Raw genomic sequence first — 19614 nt, 5'->3', positions numbered from 1 at the left:
TGTGTGTGTGCATTCGCGTGCGTGTGTGTGTGGATGCACGTATGTGTTCATTCCAGCCTGGCGCTTTGAGACCCCCCAGCAGGTGCAGTTTGTGGAGAAGCTGTCGGACGTGGTGATTGGTCAACTGCCCAACTTCTGGAAGCTTTGGATCTCCTACGTTAATGGAAGCCTCTTTAGTGAGGTAAATGCTGAGGCAAAATACTTAGTGAGGCATCTTCAGTGGCAGCCTTTTTATTGAGATCCAGAAGAGAGCAATGGGATGCAACGGGAGAGTCATGAACACTTGAACAACAAAATTATTTTTGGTCTATAGCTTTGCATTGCAGAATTGTATACTATTTTCTTTGAGAGTGGACTTTCCTTTTTGTCCCCCCAAGTTTTTGACAAAACTTGGAGGGGTGATGTATCTTCACATTATGTTCCAGTGTTTGAAATTTGAAAGCCCATAACTGCTACACCACTGGTCTAATTTTTCTGAAACTTGCAGGAATTGTTTCTGATTGGCCCAAGCGTTCCCTGCATCATCTGTGGGGGATGACATGTTTCACTTGTTTTCAGATGATATGGAGCGGCACAGAGATTATATGGGGGCTGAAATTTGTTAAGACTGTATGCTACTGTTTGTGAAGTAATTTACTCCTTGTATATGGTACCCCTTCATTACTCTCAGTGGTTTATGTTTGTGTCATTTTTTTCTGCAGACCGGAGAAAAATCTGGCCAGGTGGAAAAATCCAAGAAGAATGCCAGACAGAGACAGAATGACTTTAAAGTATGTATTGTGGTCATGTCATTTACACAAATAAGGTATTTTGAGGTTTTTACTCACTACAGTTATTTTTTAAATGAATGCAACCTAATCCTGTGTGTGCATGTGTATGTGTGTGTCTGTAGAAAATGATCGAGGAGTTGACCCATCGGCTAGTGAAGCTTGTGCGGGGGGCTCTCCTCCCCACTACCTTGCCCCCGGTGGAGATGAGTCTCTACGCGGGCTGGGAGAATAAGACGGAGCTCACCGGACCCTGGCTCACACAAGTCATACACATTGTCAGGTACTCGCATTGATTATTTGAATCTGTGTGTTTCATTTAATGTGTGCAATTTTGAAATGGATACACGCAAGAGCTGTTGCCTCCATGTCTGCCATACGTTTTCTAACCTCGATCTCGCTCGCCCTGTCCTTCCGTCTCCCTTCCAGGGGTTGCCATGATGCTCTGTCCACCTTAGAGATCCCTAATGATCTGCTGCAGGTCATCCAGGATCTGCTGCTGGACTTGAGAGTGCACTGCCTCATGGTGACCCTGCTCCACACTACAGAAGGTGAGGGGGGCTTAGGGAAGAGGAGCAATGACTAATAGATTAGGATATAACATGGTGGGATGATTGATGCAAGATGGATGCTTGCCAACACGGGATCTATAATAATCCTAATTCTATGAGCTTTTCACAAATGCAAGACAGACAGGCTGGACGCGTGCCTATTTATGCCGCATTCCTCCATAGACTGCCTGGTGGATTTATTAACAGTCAATGATGTACATAGTTTTGTGCTGGGCTGGTCATGTGATGGTAATCCACGTGGACCTCCTTAAACCTGCACACGCTGTACCTTGCCTGTCTGTTTGTAGACATGTGTGTGTGTGTATGTGTGTGTGTGTGTGTGTGTGCTGTCCCTCAACTGTTATCTTTAACTGATGCAACATCCAGGTTAGTTATAGAGAAAGTGTTTTGACAGTAAAACCAGAAGTGCTAGGTTTCATTTGTGGTTAGACATGGTTGGTCATTTTGACAAGGGTGCCTGGTTCTCACTTAGCTGTTACTATAAAGCCAAGTTAAGTGTGGTTTCAGGAGTAAGACCTTGACTTTAATTCGTATTGTGGTTGTCCCTCAGAAACTCTCAATTCTATTTATAATTTTCACTCACAATGACCCCGTATTAATATGATCATAGATGGGAAGACTTTTTTTAGTCCTTGAGTTCAGATGTACAGTCTAGTAAATTTTACCAAGGTTTCAAGTAATTGCCCTTTTGATTCATATGTGTGTTTCTCCTCACTCAGATGTCAAGAGACTTGCTGAGAAGGAGGACTGGGTTGTAGATAATGAGGGAATCACCAGCCTGGTAAGGTCATATTACCACATGAAGCAGCACTGCTTATTTCATGATGATTTTCAGCTATGCCATAAAGGTCACACATAGACTTAAACTGCTATCGGTATTTTACATGGCTTAACCGTTTTTCATACTTCTATGTGAGTTCATGAACAATCAGCGTCCGATATTAGCTGCCTTTTACCCCTCACATTCAGGCTATTTTTCAGACTCTTGTGTCAATAATGGTAAACAAGCTCTTCTTCTTAAAGAATGTGACACTGAATACTGAATAAAATATGCTCATGGTCTCCTTTTCCACAATTTGTGTAAAGGTGAAAGCAAGGACTGATATGAAGCTCTATGTGCCATAAATGGAAATTATTCTACCACTCTGAAATACCTCTTTAACAAGGATGCAAACTTGTTATCTTTTTACCATATTTGCCATTTTGATCCCGGGTTCCCTTGATACTGATCATATAAATTCAGAGAAAATAATTTGGGCGGTTGTTATTCAACCAACTGATGAGTCAGGGAAAGATGAGTCAAATGGTTTTTATCAGAATCACAATCATCATCTTTACCAACTGGATGTTGGCAGATAGACTGGTTTTACTAACTAGATGTCAGTTCATTGAGTGGTTTCCACTGCCAGACTGAAAGTGCGTGATTTTTCCCTTTTTATTCCCTTTGTTCCTCTTTCCCCTTTTTCTCTCACTCTGTCTTTCCACACCATTATTTTGTATTCTATTCATTATTCTTTATGTCACTTCTGTCATTGATTCTGTAGTGACCATCACAGCTACTAGGGATGTAACGATTAATATCTGATTGGAATCAAGGATACCGGGGGGGAGGGTATCTTATGTTTGAGGAAACGGATTCAACAGCACTTGATCCATTTTTTTTTTTTTACCTCTGTTCATTCCCATTGCTTTTTAACTCTTCATCCTTTGATGAACTAAGTTACACTTAGATTGACTTTATAGTGGCATTATGGCTGGGAACAGACTAGAAGACTTTTAAAGTTGTAACCAATTTTGAAAAGGCATTGTGTCACACACATAATGACGGACTTGTATTAGTATTTTTTTTCTTTTATTGTTTTTGTCTCCGAGTCGTGAAAATAATCACACTAGACGATTAGGCAAGGATAGGGTACCACACACTTAATGATGTAACTGAGATTATCCTGCTGTCTCCTCATATGTCACTAATGCCATGAACTCTAATCTCATGGAAACCCACCAAAAGAGAATTTGGGTAAATCCGTGGTTGGAGTTATTAGCATTACTATAACTTTTTAATTTAACTCTTCTTTCTGCCTTACCTCACTGTAAATTTGGCTCTAATTGGCTATTGGCAGTCTCCACTCTTGGAACACACTTCAGGATCCGTCCAGAAGTCAATCGTAAATATCCAACATGTTTGATATGATCAGGGCGGACAGGGTGGTTAAAATTGAATCTGTAATCCCCTCACACTATCACATATTTTGGGCGGACCATCAGTCCTGACTAAGTCTCAGATCAAGGTTTCCCCTCCCGATTGTCGGGATGGACAAAATGGTTTAATCTTCTAGTGTGTCCCCAGCCTAACTTGACCTAAAAGGTTAGTTTTTGATATATTCTCATTTTCCAAATTATGAGAAATAGGCTTTTAAGCACTTAATTGTTCTAAATTTTCTCTCTGCGAGAGCATACCAGAGACCTTTCATCACCTTTTCTGACCCCTCATGTGTTTGCATCCCTGCTTTAAGGTCACTGATCTTTGCAACGTAACATAGTGAAAAGTTGTGGTTTATATTGTGGAGCTGGTCTGCTTTTATAATCTGTGTTATCCATTTCTGGTGGTGGTGTTTTGTCCAGCCTTCCCAGTTTGAACAGTGCATGGTCCAGATGCTGCAGTCGCTCAAAGAGCCCCTGGAAACCAGACCAGGAGAGATCAATGTAAGATAATTGCATGCAACAGACACCATACAATTGTCTCATCAAATTGTATTCACACAAAGCAACCAAGTATGTATCTCCTTTACAATGTAATCACACTCTTGTGTCATCAGTGGGATGAACTTTATTGATCCCTGAGGGGAAAGTGGGATTTCTCTGACGTGTTATTTTGTGTTACATTGTGTTTTCTCCAGGTGCTCCAGCTGGAACAGGCCCAGGACCAGGCATCGGAGCTCTGTGTGGCCATCTTGAAGGTATTCTCCACCACATTTTCAGCCTGCGACCCAAATGAGAAATTAAGTTTAAGTATGTGGTCAGAAGCACACCAAAAAATCAGGAAAACAGTAATTCTCTCATTGGATATAATCCTGAAATCCTGAAAAAACTAAAAGCACACAACCGTGTCTCTTGGTCAGGGGCTCAAACACATGAAACATGTTAAATGTTTGCCCACTATACTTTTTTTTTAATTTTATTGTGTTGTTGTATGTGCCCTTTTCCATTTGTATTTACCTTTTACTGTTTTTAACTGTGTTAAAAACAGTTTGTAACTTGTTTGTAACTTGTTTATTTATTGTCATGGGGAGTGACACATAAATTCTATTCTATTCTATTCTATTGTTATCTTATAATGTGGGAACCCGCAATTTTAGGTCTCTTTACATAGTTTAAGACGGATTGCTGTGCACCACTATACCTGCTATATAAGCCGATAACAGCGCTACTGGAGCACCTTGTGTCACTGTGCCCAAATCTATTATATATCTACTATATACATGAGGTGTTTCCCACATGCCTGACCAGCATGCCGATGTGTCCAATTCAGGTTTTCATCAACTGCTTGGAGCAGCTGAGCACCAAGACAGATGGAGACATTGACACATCTCAGTAAGTGTCTGGATGTGTGGAAGTGTGTGCATTTCTTTGTGTGTAAATTTATGTCCTTGATTACAGTATGTGTGACTCTGTATTAATGTTTATCTATCTCCTGTGTGTGCGCTCAGTAAGTCAGCAGACCTGGGCTCTCCAGACCGGTTTAGCAGTGCTCAGGAGGACTTCAGTCCAACACCAGTAAGCAGAACCACTTGTTTATTGTTTCCTTTAACCTGCTCAGAGTTGGTTCACCTGAAATCCCACATTTGTGGACAGCCAACGTCAACAGAGCGTGGGTTTTCTCTCTTACACAAACAGACAAACACGTGTCACAGTGTCTCACTCATTCAAACCACGAAATGATATCAGGCTGTTTCCTGGTTGTGGACAGGAAGCAGATACGTCCTCATTTCCTGTAACTTGTTTGAGATGCGAGTGAAGGGGGTTAAGCGTAGGGGAGGAGGAGGAGGAGGAAGAGTGGGGCGTAGAGTGCTTCTGGTAAAGGGAAATGGAGCAGGGTGCAGATGGGGTTTCCCCTGGCCTCTCATGTGCAGCAGGGGTGAGACCGGCAGCCTCTATTGAGTGCAGCTGACCAGAGTTCAGACTAGTGCCACTCATGATGTACACTCAGTTTGGTGAGAGGGCAGGCTGGAAATCAGCACACATGATACAGGACCATGCCAGACTGTCATTACCACATAGGCATTGGTTTACATCAGCATATTGACAGAGCCCATGGAAGTCTCTAATGTTGTCTATAGGTCTATAGTCTCGGTAACACCTAGTGTGTGCATATTGTAAGATAAAACAGAGAAATTGTTGTCACTGATGAAATCATTTGTGGGTGTCAAAATATAATCATCCTGTGGTCAAATACAATGAGATGGCTTAGTTTTCTCGTTGGGTGTATGCTTTTGTCAATGTTTGTATGCTTATGTCTGAATCCATGACTGTGTGTGTGTGTGTGTGTGTGTAGGAGCAGCGTCTGCTGATCATCCTCAGTAACTGCCACTACCTGGAGAAACACACCTTCCTCAACCTGGCCGATCACTTTGAGAAACACGGCTTCACGGGGACAGAGAAGATAACGCGGGTTAGTGAAGCACTCAGTAGCATTATCTAACAACATGCGCACTACTCCAATGTCTACCAACCCTTTTACAATTTTGTAGTTATGCTTTTAAAATGACTGTAATCACTTCAGATACGGGCAAGAATACTTCACTCTGTCTTGTTGCTCATACTATTTGTGAGAAGTGTGTTGCTTTGTTGAGATGAGTATTACTCACCAAAGACAAAGTGAGCAGGGATGCTGAAGGTCCCTTGCTCTCTTCTGAGCAAAGATATGACTCTTTCTCTTAAAAGAGCAAAGGTCATGGTCTTGGAAGCTCAGTTCCACATTTCCACTCCTTTCTCTTCTCCACACACTCATAGACACACACACACACACATACAGGATGACTAATGGCTGAATCACAAAGCAAAGAAAGAGTGTTTGGTCGCTCTTCCAGTAAACAGGTGAGCGTTATTTTTTGATAGATCGACTTTTTGTGATTACTCTGTCAAGTGAATGCTTTGAAGCAAGATGATATCTGTGGGCTACAGTAGTTTCTCTAGATATTCTCTAGATACAACTAACGACAATCCTAATCAGCCTTCCACTATGATATTTTTCATTCGGCAAATAAACTCACCAGACAGTGGTAGCCATTGTAGGAGTCCCCCATCATGCATCTACCATACATTTGTTCTCTATTAATACTGCCTTTTTCTTTCTAAATGTTGTTTTCAAACAATTACTCTATGCAGTGATGCAATACCGCAGCAGTAAGTGAATGTTACAATCAGAATATGCAGTCAAAAGTGGGACTAGCAGGATAGCTATAGCATCTCCCATGGCGCGCGTGCGCTTACGTGTGTTGGTGTGTTTCTGCATCCGTGCGGACGACAATATCTGTGGTTCTGTGGCCAGGTGAGTGCTGAGGCTGTGCGGGATCTGGATGGAAAACTATTTGACGCCTACATCGAGAGACGGGCCGACCCTATCGCGGGCTCTTTGGAACCCGGCATCTGCGCTGGATACTTTGACTGGAGGGACTGCCAAACACCTACAGGTACATTAGAGCCTCATCGCAGGACGCACACATGCAAGCCTGTAAAAGCGCACTGGGTGAGTCACTCTTGGCCTGTAAACTGGTATGTGTAGATGTGTTTAGATGGTGTGTTTCACCCTAGACACATTGAGAAACAGGCTGAGAAGAGGGACGGAAGAAACGGGGAAATTACCCACACTAACCACTGACTGACCCCAGTAACAACAGAAGCATAACAGTCCTTAGTGATGTGAACTCCGGAGGGCACTATATGTCTCTATGGTCTGATCAGTGTTGTTGTGGTTCATATGTGTCATGTGTACAGTACTTCTCTTTGGTGACTTACTGTAACTGCAACTGAGATGAGCTCATTCAGACTTTCACATACAGTATGATTCTACAGGTCTCTCCAAGAATCTCATGGCCTTTCTGTGCTTTGTTTTCTTAATGTGTTGTGGGTGTGCGGGGCTGATTGTACTAAAGGTTCTTTGTGTGTGTGTGTGTGTGTGTGTGTTCGCTCACCAGATGTGTTCTAAAGCCCAGGTGAAACTTAAATGTGTATATGTGGTTTACCTTAGCACAGGATGTGAGGCGACGCGCTTGTGTTTGTGTATTGAGTACATTTCCAAATGGGCAGCAGGTTATTACAAGGCCTCAAAAGGGAGCATTGAACGAAAGTATGGCCTAACTCTGGTTTGTGTCTGTGTGTGTGTGTGTGTGTTTGTGCGTTTGCCTCTATTTGGGCTGCAAGAAAGAGGAACATTTTGGATTGCTAAACCACAATTCCAGGATATGATACTTTCACTTGTTGCATTTTCTTGTGTGGAAGCGTATCTGTGTGCTTGATATATGTGTGTGTGTGGGTGCTGCAAGACCTTAGAAGTCAAGAAATCCGCTTTCACTAGTCTTTTGTTGTCTCTTGTTATTACTCTCTTTTTACAGTTAACTAAATGCTACCTACATTTTAAACTGCCAAGCAGCACATCATCATCTACTACTCATCAACTACTCAACCTCCTCATAGCACAGTATAAAGTATTACACTGACACTTAATTGTTAGCAATAAAGAAATGCCATTTCTCATTTTCTAGTTGGAATTATCCCTTAGCATCCCATCATCCTAGTATACCTGTATGTTGATTTTCTTTGTGCCCTCCTCCTCTCTCAGGTGTGAGGAACTACCTAAAGGAAGCTCTGGTCAACATCATCACAGTTCATGCTGAGGTACGACCGACTGACACACCATTAAGTCAAGTCAAGTTTATTTATATATTCATATTATATAGCCCTTTATTTATCTAGCCCTAACTCATTACTCTTCTCTTGTTCTCTGTAGTTGCTCTTCAGTCTATTATATTTATGTTTTTACCAGGCATTTAGTCTCTTTTATTCTCTCTCTCTCTCTCTCTCTCTCTCTCTCTCTCTCTCTCTCTCTCTCTCTCTCTCTCTCTGTCTCTCTCTCTGTCTCTCTCTGTCTCTCTCTCTCTCTCTCTCTCTCTCAGGTCTTCACAGTTTCTAAGGAGCTGGTACCCAGGGTTCTGTCTAAAATTGTGGAGTCGGTTGCAGAGGAGATGAGTCGTCTCATGCAATGTGTGTCCTCCTTTAGCAAAAATGGAGCCCTGCAGGTACACACACACACACATGCACACAGTTAGAGCAGTTTGCCACTTTGAGTCATAAGAAGACCCTAGCTGTGGCCTTTGAGGGGGGATTTACCTGTTGTTTCTGATAACGCCATACTTCAGCTCAAGTTACTGAGTGTTGCATTGACATTGTTTACTTGACTTAATCTGTCCTATTGTCCTTTCTTCTACACCCCCCGCCCCCCTCGCCCTCCTTCCGCATCTTTCTCAGGCTCGTCTTGAACTCTGCGCCCTGAGAGATGCCATAGCGTCCTACCTAAATGGTGAAAGCAAGTAAGCGCCACACACATTCACAAGGTTACATAGACAGGCACACCCATATGTGCACAATGATTTATGGTACTGAATGTCACAAACATAAATCTTAGTAATCGCACATCCCTCACTACAATCCCTATTTACGTTACTTGGTGGCTTATGGAAAGGAAGTGAAAGCAATCTGGTTCTGCCTGCGTGCATGCGTGCGTGCGTTTGTGTGAGTGTGTTTGCGTGCGTTTGTGTACATGTGTGCACAGGCGTGCATGCATGCATTCATGCTTGCCTGAATACATGGGCTTTTTTTGTGTTGTATTCTCTGGTTCCCTGCGTCTATACATGTGTATTGTTAATAAAGTTTTAACTGAGTGTCTTGTTCCAGTGCCAGCTTCAAACTGGCTTTGGATGCGCTTCCCCAGCTTCACAGTGGAGCAGACAAGAAGTGAGTCTTTGATCAAGGGTTTCATGCTTGTCCAATTTATTTATTAACGCCAGTTTGACCTTTTATAGTATGTTCATGCTTCATTGATTAATTTCACATAAATCCCTCTCTCTCTCTCTCTCTCTCTCTCTCTCTCTCTCTCTCTCTCTCTCTCTCTCTCTCGCCAGGTTACTGGAGGAGCTGTTGAATAAGTTTAAGAGCAGTATGCAGCTGCAGCTCACTTGCTTCCAGCCCTCCAACGTCCAGCCTGTCAAGAGATGAGCTAACTGTATAGTCTTCATGTACTGTATTCACTACTCTAACATGCTAAATTTGTGCAATTTACTCATAAACTTGAAGTGTATCTTTTCAGTTCAGTTGTCACATTATTCTTCAGTGTAGTATCATTTTCATTCTTCACTGCACCACACGAGATTGGAAGCAAATGTCTAATCATCTAATCGTGTTAACACTAAATGAGTTGATCTCAGTGTTACTGTCCAGGACAGTCCCTGGCTGGTGGAGTCATGTTGGTTATGCTAATCTAATACGGTCACTCATTTAGACAGTCTGCAAGGGGCTCACTATGTAAGTTTAGTTGCTGGTTTTGAGAAAGAACTGGGTTTGTCCCCCTTTGGGATACAGGCCATAGCCAATCACCAGCTGGGGTCTCAGCAGTCTCTGTGCCTTGTCATCTGTCATCTGTTAACCAATACATGTGGGATTTGTTGAAGATTTAAATTTGCTGTTAATGCTTTGTCCTGTGCCATCTCAATTGCCCAATAAAATGCGACAGCCTACTGTTGAAAGTATTATGCTTTGGTTTGACTGTTTGTTGCGCCATTGTCTTGACTACTGACTTCACACTCACACCATTTCCCATCAGATAAACAGACTTCACAGCTTTTCAGTAATGACTGGTGACTACATGACTTACTCTACAATACATTAATAATACTGGTAACCTGAGGTGGCCACTTCAGGTAGGATATGAGTAAATGTAATACTGTAATGAGTGAAGTATCTTTCTCATGGTGACCTTGTCAGCATGTGTTGCCGTCTAGTCCTTAAACTTGTCCATAATTCCATCAGTCACACTCAAGCATAGTGTGCATTAGTGCATGCCTACACACGGTTGGTTTTCAGGGGTGTGTGTGTGTCATGCTTCAAAACAGTTTGCCACAGTTATTCATCTCTGAAGATCCTACCCATCAGTTCACTCGCACTCGTCTGGTATGCTACTGTCTAGTCTTCTGGGAGGAGAATGACTATAGGGTGTGTCTAGGGTGGGGGAGTGAATTGGGTGGCGTAGTCCGTTATACAAGGTAGGCCGCAAAAGAGGTCGTGATTGGATCCCATGAGAAGGTAGTGACAGAGAAAGTGTGATATGGTCGTGGGAGCAAGGACGATCAAAGGTAGCGGTACGGTTGTGGTGGGTCTAGTCACTCAGAGTAGACAGAAGATGCCACGCCCGTAGTTCACATGAGAAAGTACGACATAAGGACACGTGGGAGGTTATCTGAGGACGCTGTGGAAGTTATGCCGTGATGGACCAGGGATCTCCCCCTTAAATCACTCTGTTGACTTGCAATTGAATCACTCAAATGCACTAATGTCAGCTATCCATTTCCTACAATCGTGCTTTCTGTCATTGTCTACATTAATGCACCTCAGACCTTTTTTTCTGTCTTGGTTTCTCTTACGGGGCAGGTTGAAGTTGTTTTGATTCTCTCTGTGCTAAACTTAGCTCTCTGTCCACCCACAGATTCATTCACAAAAGTAAGTTCAAAGCCTGAAGTCTTATCCGTCCTCCACCAGCTTTCTGTTTACAGTAACGGAGGTGCGGAGGGGAGTTTTTCGCCAGCACTCTGTTCCATTCAGGAGAAAAGATGACAAGACCTGCAAAACATTTTGACTTTGATCTGACTTTCTATGGGTAATGCAATTTCTTTGCAATAAGTGGGCAATCAAAGGTTGGAATTTACGGGATGGAGCAATCTGACAGATTTTGGAGGATAGATTTTGATAGCTTTCACCTTTATTGTAGAGTGGAGTAAGCTTTTGTTGTGCAGCACAAGTTGTTTTGCAGCCTGCTATTAGGGTATAGAAAAGCACACAACATCAGGAGAAAGCCAGATCAGTAATAAAGGTATACATAGGTGACATTGGGGACATACCATGGAAAATCATGGTATTGAACTTGTATTTGCTCCATTGTTTCCATCTTGTACTTCCATCAAATGAAATGCATGTCTTCTATTTCAACCTGGGTCCGAACGCTTCCTCTGATGTCTTCCTATATTCAAAATAGTGAGGCCTTTGGCATGTTATTTGCCAACATGCTGGAAAGATAGGCAGTGGTTTTCAAAGTAAGTGAACTCTTTCACAAGGAACCTTATCAAATGATGACATCTTTCTTTTCAGCTTGTGAATTAATTATAGACAGAAACATGTTTTTGTGGGGGTTTTATGACTCTTTTCCATGGAAGTGGAAACATAATCTATTATGTCAGTAGAAGCCAGGAAGGCATTCTCCAGCACAGGGCGGAAAGAGTGGCCAACCTCTTCCTCGTGATGTCATCACATTGTTTATGATAACGATGTGTTTGATTAACCAGCATCATCCTGCATCTGAACCACACTTCCTGCATACACACACATACACACACTCACACACAGCACTGACATTACTTGAAGAGCTCATATACTGACAAATGGCAATCATTATTTTGGCACAAGCCATTTATTGTTGTTCAGAATGGTAATGTGCACTGAAAAAAGCCCCAAACAGCCATCAGATTTTATCAATACAACTCATTCGCAAATCTGAAATATGTCACCTGAAACCAAGAATATATGATGTACCTGGATTGTCTCTAGTGGAATAAGCTTATCTAAAATAGGCTGTCTGCAACAGTTTCTCATTCAACCACACCCAGTCAGTGAAATCCCTTCATTCATAATTTAAGAACTAAATGGTGTTGATAGTGTCTCCTAACAACAGAAAATGTAGCCTAACGTATTTACAGGAAAAAAACAAATACAAAAGTCATTGAAAATACACATTACAATTGCCTACCATACAATCACCACAGCTGTCAGTTTCATTTGCATAGTCAGTATTGAAAATATTCATGATGCCCTGAAAAAACAGTATAGTGGAATAAAATCAAAAGAAAATAAAACTCTGTTTCAGCCACATATACACACACAACCCAGTAGGGCACAACTGTTGCCAAATCTGTTTATCAATCCATTGAGCCATTTGAATTACATGTATAGCATTGTCCGATATCAAGCTCAGTTTAGTTTGGCTTTTCCCACAGTCTCCAGTCTCTGTGAGGAGTTGTGTCTGATCCAGAGAACAATGTCTACTTCCTGGTTCCTGTCACTGTGTCTTTCGCAGCAGTCTCCAACAGTCATGTGAACCCGCTGAGATCATTCCTGCAGGTTACTGCTGTGGTGGTGCGTGATGGCCCTCTGGTAGTCCTCAGAGGGGCTTATATGGTCCATGACTCCAGGGTGCTCGTAGCTGCGGTAGTAGTGGCCACCCGTCTGCTGGCCGTAGTACAGGAGCTGTCTGGCAAACAAGGGTTCCACCTGCAGGATTGGAGGGTAACAAAGGTCAGTCTATAATGGTGTTGTAATGATCAATATATGACAATTTTGCCTGGATTGTTAAGGTGGAAATGGGCCAGTGATCCTTGATTGCCACCCTTACAATGAAAGGCTTAAAACTTTGTCCTGACTTTACTCTGCAGACATTTTGCAGAGGTCATTTTGCTTCCCTCCAAGTAAGCATTATGTGTCATGCAGCCGGGATGCAAAATGGCACAAATGAAAGTAAGCCATATGTGCCCTGATCTCACTGGGGAGTGTTGATTGTGAAGTATTATGGGGAGAAGTTAGGCAGGTAAGGGTATTTACACAGTAGTCAAATGTCGGGGAACCAGCTAGTGTTATAGTATAGACAGTGACCTGGACAGAGAGGGTCCTCCTTTGTCTCTGCAGGTCCAGAAAATCGTCTCCAAAACTCAGCAGCACCTGGAACCGAGGCAGTGGCCGACCATGGATTCCATAGCCCTGTATCTCTGATAGTCAGGAGGGAGAGAGATCAAATCATTGCTAGGTTAGATACCATCTGTGTACCTGCAGGGTTAATTCAGAAGAAATTCCTTTGAAATGACATGACATTTGGGGTAATATGAGTGGAAAGTCCTTGTCACATAGTATATGCAAATAAGAGATTAGCTGTCACACAGAGTTGCACAGCTGGGGTTGTTTTGCCATGTGGGCGGGGATGAGGTGTCTGTGTAGAAGTCATGTGACTGTTTCAGCATGAGATATTACTTCAGCAACTGATTATGCTACAGCACACTTAAAAAAAAAAGTTTCTTTACATTTTCTTTTACTTTTGTTTTCTTAGTTTTATTTTTAGACATTTAACTGGACATTTAACTGACATTTATCCAGAGCAACTTACAATGAATGAGCCTAGGAGTTAAGAGCAAGAGCCTTGCTTGCCAAGGACAATTCAACAGAGCACATGGTTGCTGATGGACACAACCTTGGCTCTTGCAGGAATCAAACCTGGTTCTGGTTTTGGGCCAGATTTTTTTAACCATTACATCACCTTGCCTGTCCTGTTTACCTACTGTAGACTTGGCCACTTACTTGAATAACTGAAGACAATACAACACATGTTTGTGTCCCCTAGCTAGAACAGGGTACAATCCATTTAGATGGGTTCCTGCACAGGCCACCTCGCCGTGCCGTCTCACCTGTAAGGTAGTCCTGCGTGTGGAGTAGCTTACAGGTGACCTCTCTCTCCAGTCTGTTGGGTTTGTCTCCATACAGCCCTCCCTGCCAGTACACTCTCCCCTGGCACAGCCGCCGGGCGTAGAGTCCGTCCGGGGCCATCCACAGTAACACGCCCTTCTCCAGGGCGGATGGGGGGCTGGGGGGGCACTCCTCTGCTCTCCTCTGGGCTGAGAGGCCCTCCAGAGGCAGGGGCACCAGCTCAGAACCCCCTTGGGGCAGGTATGACTTGTCCTCTGGGGAGCATGGAGCAATGTGACACCCCTCTGGGCTGGAGGTTGTCACCTCCCTTACCAGAGTGTCCTGGACATACACAGACACGTGCAGGCGGACGTCTGGAGGCGTAGGAGAAAGGGACAGAGTTAGGGTCAGCTAAGCATGTCGTCCCGCATGCGTGATGCAGTCATTGTTTGAGATGATCATTTAAAATTATGGTATGGTCTTTGTTTGTGGAGTCATTTGTGTGCTGTCACGCATCATATCTCAGACAAAAATACAGATTGGCCAATCAGGCCAAACACAGTGCCAAAATGCATCATTCCTCCAAGTTCCGTCAAAATTGAATAGGATAGCTGGATTTATGTAGCAAAATTTGTGTCAATCGGACTTATAGTGTAGGAGTTGAGGCCTTTCGAGGTTGAATTTTTTTACCTTTAATTATAGCGCCTCCATCTGCCTAATCAGTATACTATTTTTAAATGCAAGAACACAATGCCAAAATGTGTCATCCCTCCAAGTTTCATCAAAATCGGACAAGAGGTGTCTGAGATATCACGTTTGAGTATAAAATTTTGACCTTTAATTGTAGCGCCCTCATCAGGTCAATCAGTGTAATTTTTAAACGCCCAATTATGACCTTTCAAAGTTTAAAATTTGGACCCTTAATTATAGCACCTCCTTCTGGTCAATCGTATTTTTTTTTTAACACTGGAACGCGAAGATGCATCATCCCTCCAAATTTTGTCCAAATCAGGCCATCGCGTAGGGAACAAAAAACTATATGAAGTGAAAGTGTACGTGCGTGTGTGTGTGTGTGTGTGTGTGTGTGTGTGTGCGTTATGTGTACCTGAGAGTGTCTCTGCTGATCTCATGCTGGTGTCCAGTGTGAAAGGCGAGGGCTGGTTGTCAGCAGGACTGTAGGAATAAAAGGAGGCTTTGAGCTGGTACCCTGCACAGACAGAGGAGAGGACAAGAGCTCAACACAGACACACTCACAGAAGATTCACATGTGCAATACAAAACTTCATCCATCACACCAACATGCAGTTCATAAGTCAAGTCTACCAACACTTAACACTCATTCTCTCAAATATGAAAGGCACACAAGACTCATTTTAACTTATGTAGCATGACACACACTCAACTTTTATGTTTTGCACAACACAATTCTACTCCACTGATGCTGCGCTTAATGCTTTCTGTAATAGATATATTCAGCACCGTACCATTCTCCATGGGTGGGGGTTGCCATTGCAGGCTTCGAGGGGGATAGGGACACTGAGCGAAGGACAGCTCTGGCAGAGAGGCCTGCTCTTGGAAATAGTCTCTCCACTCTGGAGTGGGGATGTACCCTGGCATCTACAGAGAGAGAGAGAGAGAGAGAGAGAGAGAGAGAGAGAGAGAGAGACCAGTCAGGTCAACATACAAAATCAACATAATCAGTTCATCAGGAGTCATGCTGCCTTCAAGTGCTCTTTGTAAGCTCTGACTTCTGAATTCTGCAGTGCTTTTGGTTGGTAACAATAACAAAATGGACCCTGTTAAAAGTAGTTTTTTTTGGTGGCTGTTGTTTTATTTCAGAAATCAAGCATTACTGAGCTACTTAATGTTGCAGTGGCAGAATTAAGAGGAGAAATGTGCATCAGGCATGTAATTAATGTTATAATTTATGTATTAGCCAAAGGTTTTTCTATAGCTAGATTTGTTAGTGTGCGAGTAATGATGTCTTGTAGCAATATAAAGACACTTTAATCTAAGTTATTTGTAGCTGCTGTCTTCAACACCAAAAGGACAACTTAAAAGTATGCACAAAAATGCATGACAGCTAAAATTTAAATTAAGAGTGAAAATAGAATTATACAAAAACACCAATTAATTACATAAAATTGAAAACAATATCATAAAAACTGAATAGTCTACATCTCTTTTACCATCAGTTGTTGACATGGCTGCCATGCTCTCTGCTGCTCAAACGTCACATGTCACAGGAAATTACAACTTTTGGTCGTTAATGTGCCATCAACTCGGAATTTGAATATTTCTGACAGCACTTGAAGTCAGTGCCAGTAGACTACATAATGTGACATAACTCATAATGTGTGACTTTTTGCCCCACGTAGCATGTGGTGTATCTGAGGTCATTCATGTGTGCATATGGCTCATCCAGTGTTTCTGTTGCCCCCCCCCCCTCTCTCTCTCTCTCTCTCTCTCTCAACCCCACCCAACTCACAGCATTGTATGAGAATCACCTGAGTCTGTAGGGCAGAGTAGGAAGGGTGGATGGGATAGCTCATTGGACTCAAAGGACTGTCCTCCTGTCTGGGTCCTAAATGCAAAGCAGAGGAGTTTATTAGAAAAAACAAATAAAAATAAAAACATTCACACACAACTAACACTATGTACATACATTAGCCTACTTTAAAAAAAAATCCACTCACAGCACAGCCTAAGCTAAATGTGTATATTCATGAATGTAACAAGTCAGGCATTGTAGGGACCACATGGTGACTGGTGGTTTGGTTGCTTGACTCTTCAACAGAATATTTATATTTACTGAGGGGTCAGTGAGCCTTATCAAAACCCAACGGTGCATTCAGAAAAGCATCATCTTTGTCTGCTGATACCAGATAAAAATAAGGAAGAAAAAAAAGTTGATCCAGTTTGGTTGACCAAGACTCTGATCATCTTATAAATGCCAAAACTGCAATTTAATTTCTGTGATAAAAAATGAAAAACTGTAGGCTCCCTGCCAAAGTACTACTTCTCTTGTATTTCTCTCTCTTCTACGTGTGTTTTAATGTGTGTAGTATTTGAGGTGGGACTGACTTTTCTTGGCGCCCTCGGGGATGATGCGGTAGACTTTGTAAGGGTCCGAGATGTCCAGCTGGCTGCGCTCCACGAGCTCCTCGAAGTCGTTACTTTTGTTGAGGGCGCAGCGGAGGCGCGTCTTCCAAGTCGGCGGGTCCGGCTTGTCGATGCCCTCCCGAAACTTGCCTTTAAACAGCGCCCAGGCCTGCGGGAAAGTCACCAATAACGCATCCACCCTTATTAAAGTGTATAAAGTTTAACCAGAGGGGTTGTGACGACAGGTAATGGAAATGGAATTCTTATTCTACAGCCTTTAGGACCAGTTGTGCTACAACTAGGCGTTAAAATGGACTAAAATTGAGGTAGTAGCTCAGACATCCTTAAGTTGTCTGGTAAATCGTTTTATGATTGAGTTATTCTTTGTGCAATTTTGGCATCTTGCACATTGTAGACCTGTAGGCTATGAATATATGATGTGAAAGGAACGTAGGCCTACAGTTTTGGGGAAAAAAATAGTTGTAGGCTAGGTTACATTTATTAATCAGGTTAATTTATTTATGTAGATCCTATTTATTTAGCCTATTAATTTATCTATTTATTTATTCCTTAATTATCACTTTCGTTCTTTGTATTAGCCTACTTTTAAAACGTTTGCAACAATGAGGTTTGAGAGAGTGCCTTTCTATTCTGAAAGTCATAGGCCTATCTGTCATTCTGGCTGGACTGACACTGCTGCGGTGGCGCATGCAGACCTATGTCGCCTGAGTGCGGGTCCCTACCTTGAAAAGCGCGGCATCCTCATCCCGGTTGTAGTCCTGTTTCCCGGCGTGTTTCCACGGTATCCTGAAGATAGTTTTCTCGTCGTTTTCCCAGACCAGACCGGGATATTTGCCACAGTCCACTTGCTCTATCAGCCACTGACGGAGTTTTCCGTTCCCGCTGCTGCCCGACCCCCCGTAATCCGCTTCAGGGTTCATCTCTCTGTCCAAAGAGATGCAGAAAAACTCCCGTAAGTCCTAACGCAATGCCATTTGCTGCTGTGCCTGTGTGTGTTTTTGGCAATTAAATTGATCAAAGCAAGCACAAAGGCTATAATTTGTAAGTAAAATTCACTTTACACTCTCGGCTCCCACGCAGAGTTGGCCGTGTGTGTCTGGGAGCAGATCAAAATGGTCTTACCTGTGAAACTCGAAACCCGTCAAGTTTTGAAATCAATCAGACTCAGAAAGCCCTCATCATTACGGCGGGCCCGCTTAAATCCTAGCCTATAGCCTGCTGGAGGGGGAGGGCGGAGACAATACAAGAGCAGAGAGGATGCTGAGCACCTGCTGTCTCCTGCGAAGCTTATCTGAGCACACAGCGGATCTCCAGTAACACAGCAGGGGAAACCCTACCGGCGTCAGCTAGCGGCTCTGTCACTCTGTCACACACCCGCACATGTGGAAAATCATGGGACGGAGACGAAAACAATTCTTTGAAATGGTAGCCCTTACGAAAAATAACTAGAGTGGTCCTGTGGTAAATCTTGGTACTAGGCCTATATCGCAGCAAACGCGTAATTTACCGTAGGAATATTATAGGACTATTATGGTGATAAACTAAAGAGATTAAAAAATACAATGAAGCCAGTAAGATTTAACTCACTATTGAGTAGCACACACTGTAGGAATATTATAGGACAATTATGGTGATACTATAGGAGATTTAAAAATACCATAAAGTATAAGATTATTATAAACTCACTATTGACTACCAGAACACACTAAGTCCTTATAGGAGTATTATAGGAATATTATAGTGATATCATAGGATATTAAAACATCCCATAAAGTATGGTAAGATTATTATAAAAATACACTATTGAGTACCACATTCCATATAGGAGTATTTTATTAATATTATAGGACTATTACAGTGATACAATAGGAGATAAAAATACCATAAAGTAGGGTGAGATTACTATAAACTTGCTATTGAGTACCACAGACACACTATAAATCCCTATAGGATTATTATAGGAATATTACAGCGATATCATAGGAGATTAAAAAATACTACAAAGTACAAGATCATTATAAACTCACTACTGAGCACCATAGGTACACTATAAGTCCCTACAGGAATATTCTATTTTGTTAGGGAATTGCTGAGATAAACAAACAAAAAAACTCATTTCAATGCATGTTTTATTAAATAAAATACAAGCTCCCTTATGTTAACAAATACAATTTGATTCAGGTGTGAATCCACTGACCCCAGGTCATGGACATGAAAATGAATGTAGGCTTTTACTGTGAACCCTTGTTATAATGGAGCGATTGAGAGGCACTCCTGCAACCTCTCAACAACTAATCCAAACCAAAGCAAAGCAAAGGCAATGCTTCACTTTACTCCTTGGACATAATAGTGTGGTGTGAGTAAATATTGATTCTGATCATGCT

The 19614-nt window shown here is 42.4% G+C and overlaps 2 protein-coding genes across 3 annotated transcripts in view; one reads left to right on the top strand and one right to left on the bottom strand.

The window, feature by feature from the left end:
* exoc2 (exocyst complex component 2) overlaps nucleotides 1-10140 on the top strand; it is a 35612-nt gene extending 25472 nt beyond the window's left edge. Inside the window, exons 13-28 of the mRNA XM_071918410.2 lie at nucleotides 57-181; nucleotides 702-770; nucleotides 893-1050; nucleotides 1197-1318; nucleotides 2059-2120; nucleotides 3962-4042; nucleotides 4237-4296; nucleotides 4869-4930; nucleotides 5047-5113; nucleotides 5892-6008; nucleotides 6888-7029; nucleotides 8178-8233; nucleotides 8512-8634; nucleotides 8864-8925; nucleotides 9290-9349; nucleotides 9517-10140. Of these exons, the coding sequence (XP_071774511.2) occupies nucleotides 57-181; nucleotides 702-770; nucleotides 893-1050; nucleotides 1197-1318; nucleotides 2059-2120; nucleotides 3962-4042; nucleotides 4237-4296; nucleotides 4869-4930; nucleotides 5047-5113; nucleotides 5892-6008; nucleotides 6888-7029; nucleotides 8178-8233; nucleotides 8512-8634; nucleotides 8864-8925; nucleotides 9290-9349; nucleotides 9517-9610 (1460 nt within the window). The 3' untranslated portion in view covers nucleotides 9611-10140. The remainder of the gene's footprint in view (nucleotides 1-56; nucleotides 182-701; nucleotides 771-892; nucleotides 1051-1196; nucleotides 1319-2058; nucleotides 2121-3961; nucleotides 4043-4236; nucleotides 4297-4868; nucleotides 4931-5046; nucleotides 5114-5891; nucleotides 6009-6887; nucleotides 7030-8177; nucleotides 8234-8511; nucleotides 8635-8863; nucleotides 8926-9289; nucleotides 9350-9516) is intronic.
* A 1935-nt stretch (nucleotides 10141-12075) lies between these two features.
* Nucleotides 12076-18410, bottom strand: LOC139926632 (interferon regulatory factor 4-like). Of its 2 annotated transcripts, XM_071918401.2 has the most exons (9): nucleotides 18353-18410; nucleotides 17953-18154; nucleotides 17192-17378; nucleotides 16615-16691; nucleotides 15592-15724; nucleotides 15213-15314; nucleotides 14110-14481; nucleotides 13307-13419; nucleotides 12076-12928 (listed from the first exon to the last, which is right to left on the bottom strand). In XM_071918401.2, exons 2-9 carry the CDS (start codon nucleotides 18148-18150, stop codon nucleotides 12767-12769), a joined length of 1344 nt encoding a protein of 447 aa, XP_071774502.1. In that variant the 5' UTR covers nucleotides 18151-18154; nucleotides 18353-18410; the 3' UTR covers nucleotides 12076-12766. The 2 variants fall into 2 exon arrangements, with proteins under 2 accessions (XP_071774502.1, XP_071774503.1); XM_071918402.2 differs by lacking the exons at nucleotides 16615-16691; nucleotides 17192-17378.
* Nucleotides 18411-19614: the final 1204 nt, after the last annotated feature.

This window comes from Centroberyx gerrardi, chromosome 9 (assembly GCF_048128805.1).
Source record: "Centroberyx gerrardi isolate f3 chromosome 9, fCenGer3.hap1.cur.20231027, whole genome shotgun sequence".
Taxonomy (NCBI): Eukaryota; Metazoa; Chordata; class Actinopteri; order Beryciformes; family Berycidae; genus Centroberyx; species Centroberyx gerrardi.
Note: the sequence above shows the minus strand (reverse complement) of the source record. Positions and strands in the feature narration are given on the sequence as shown.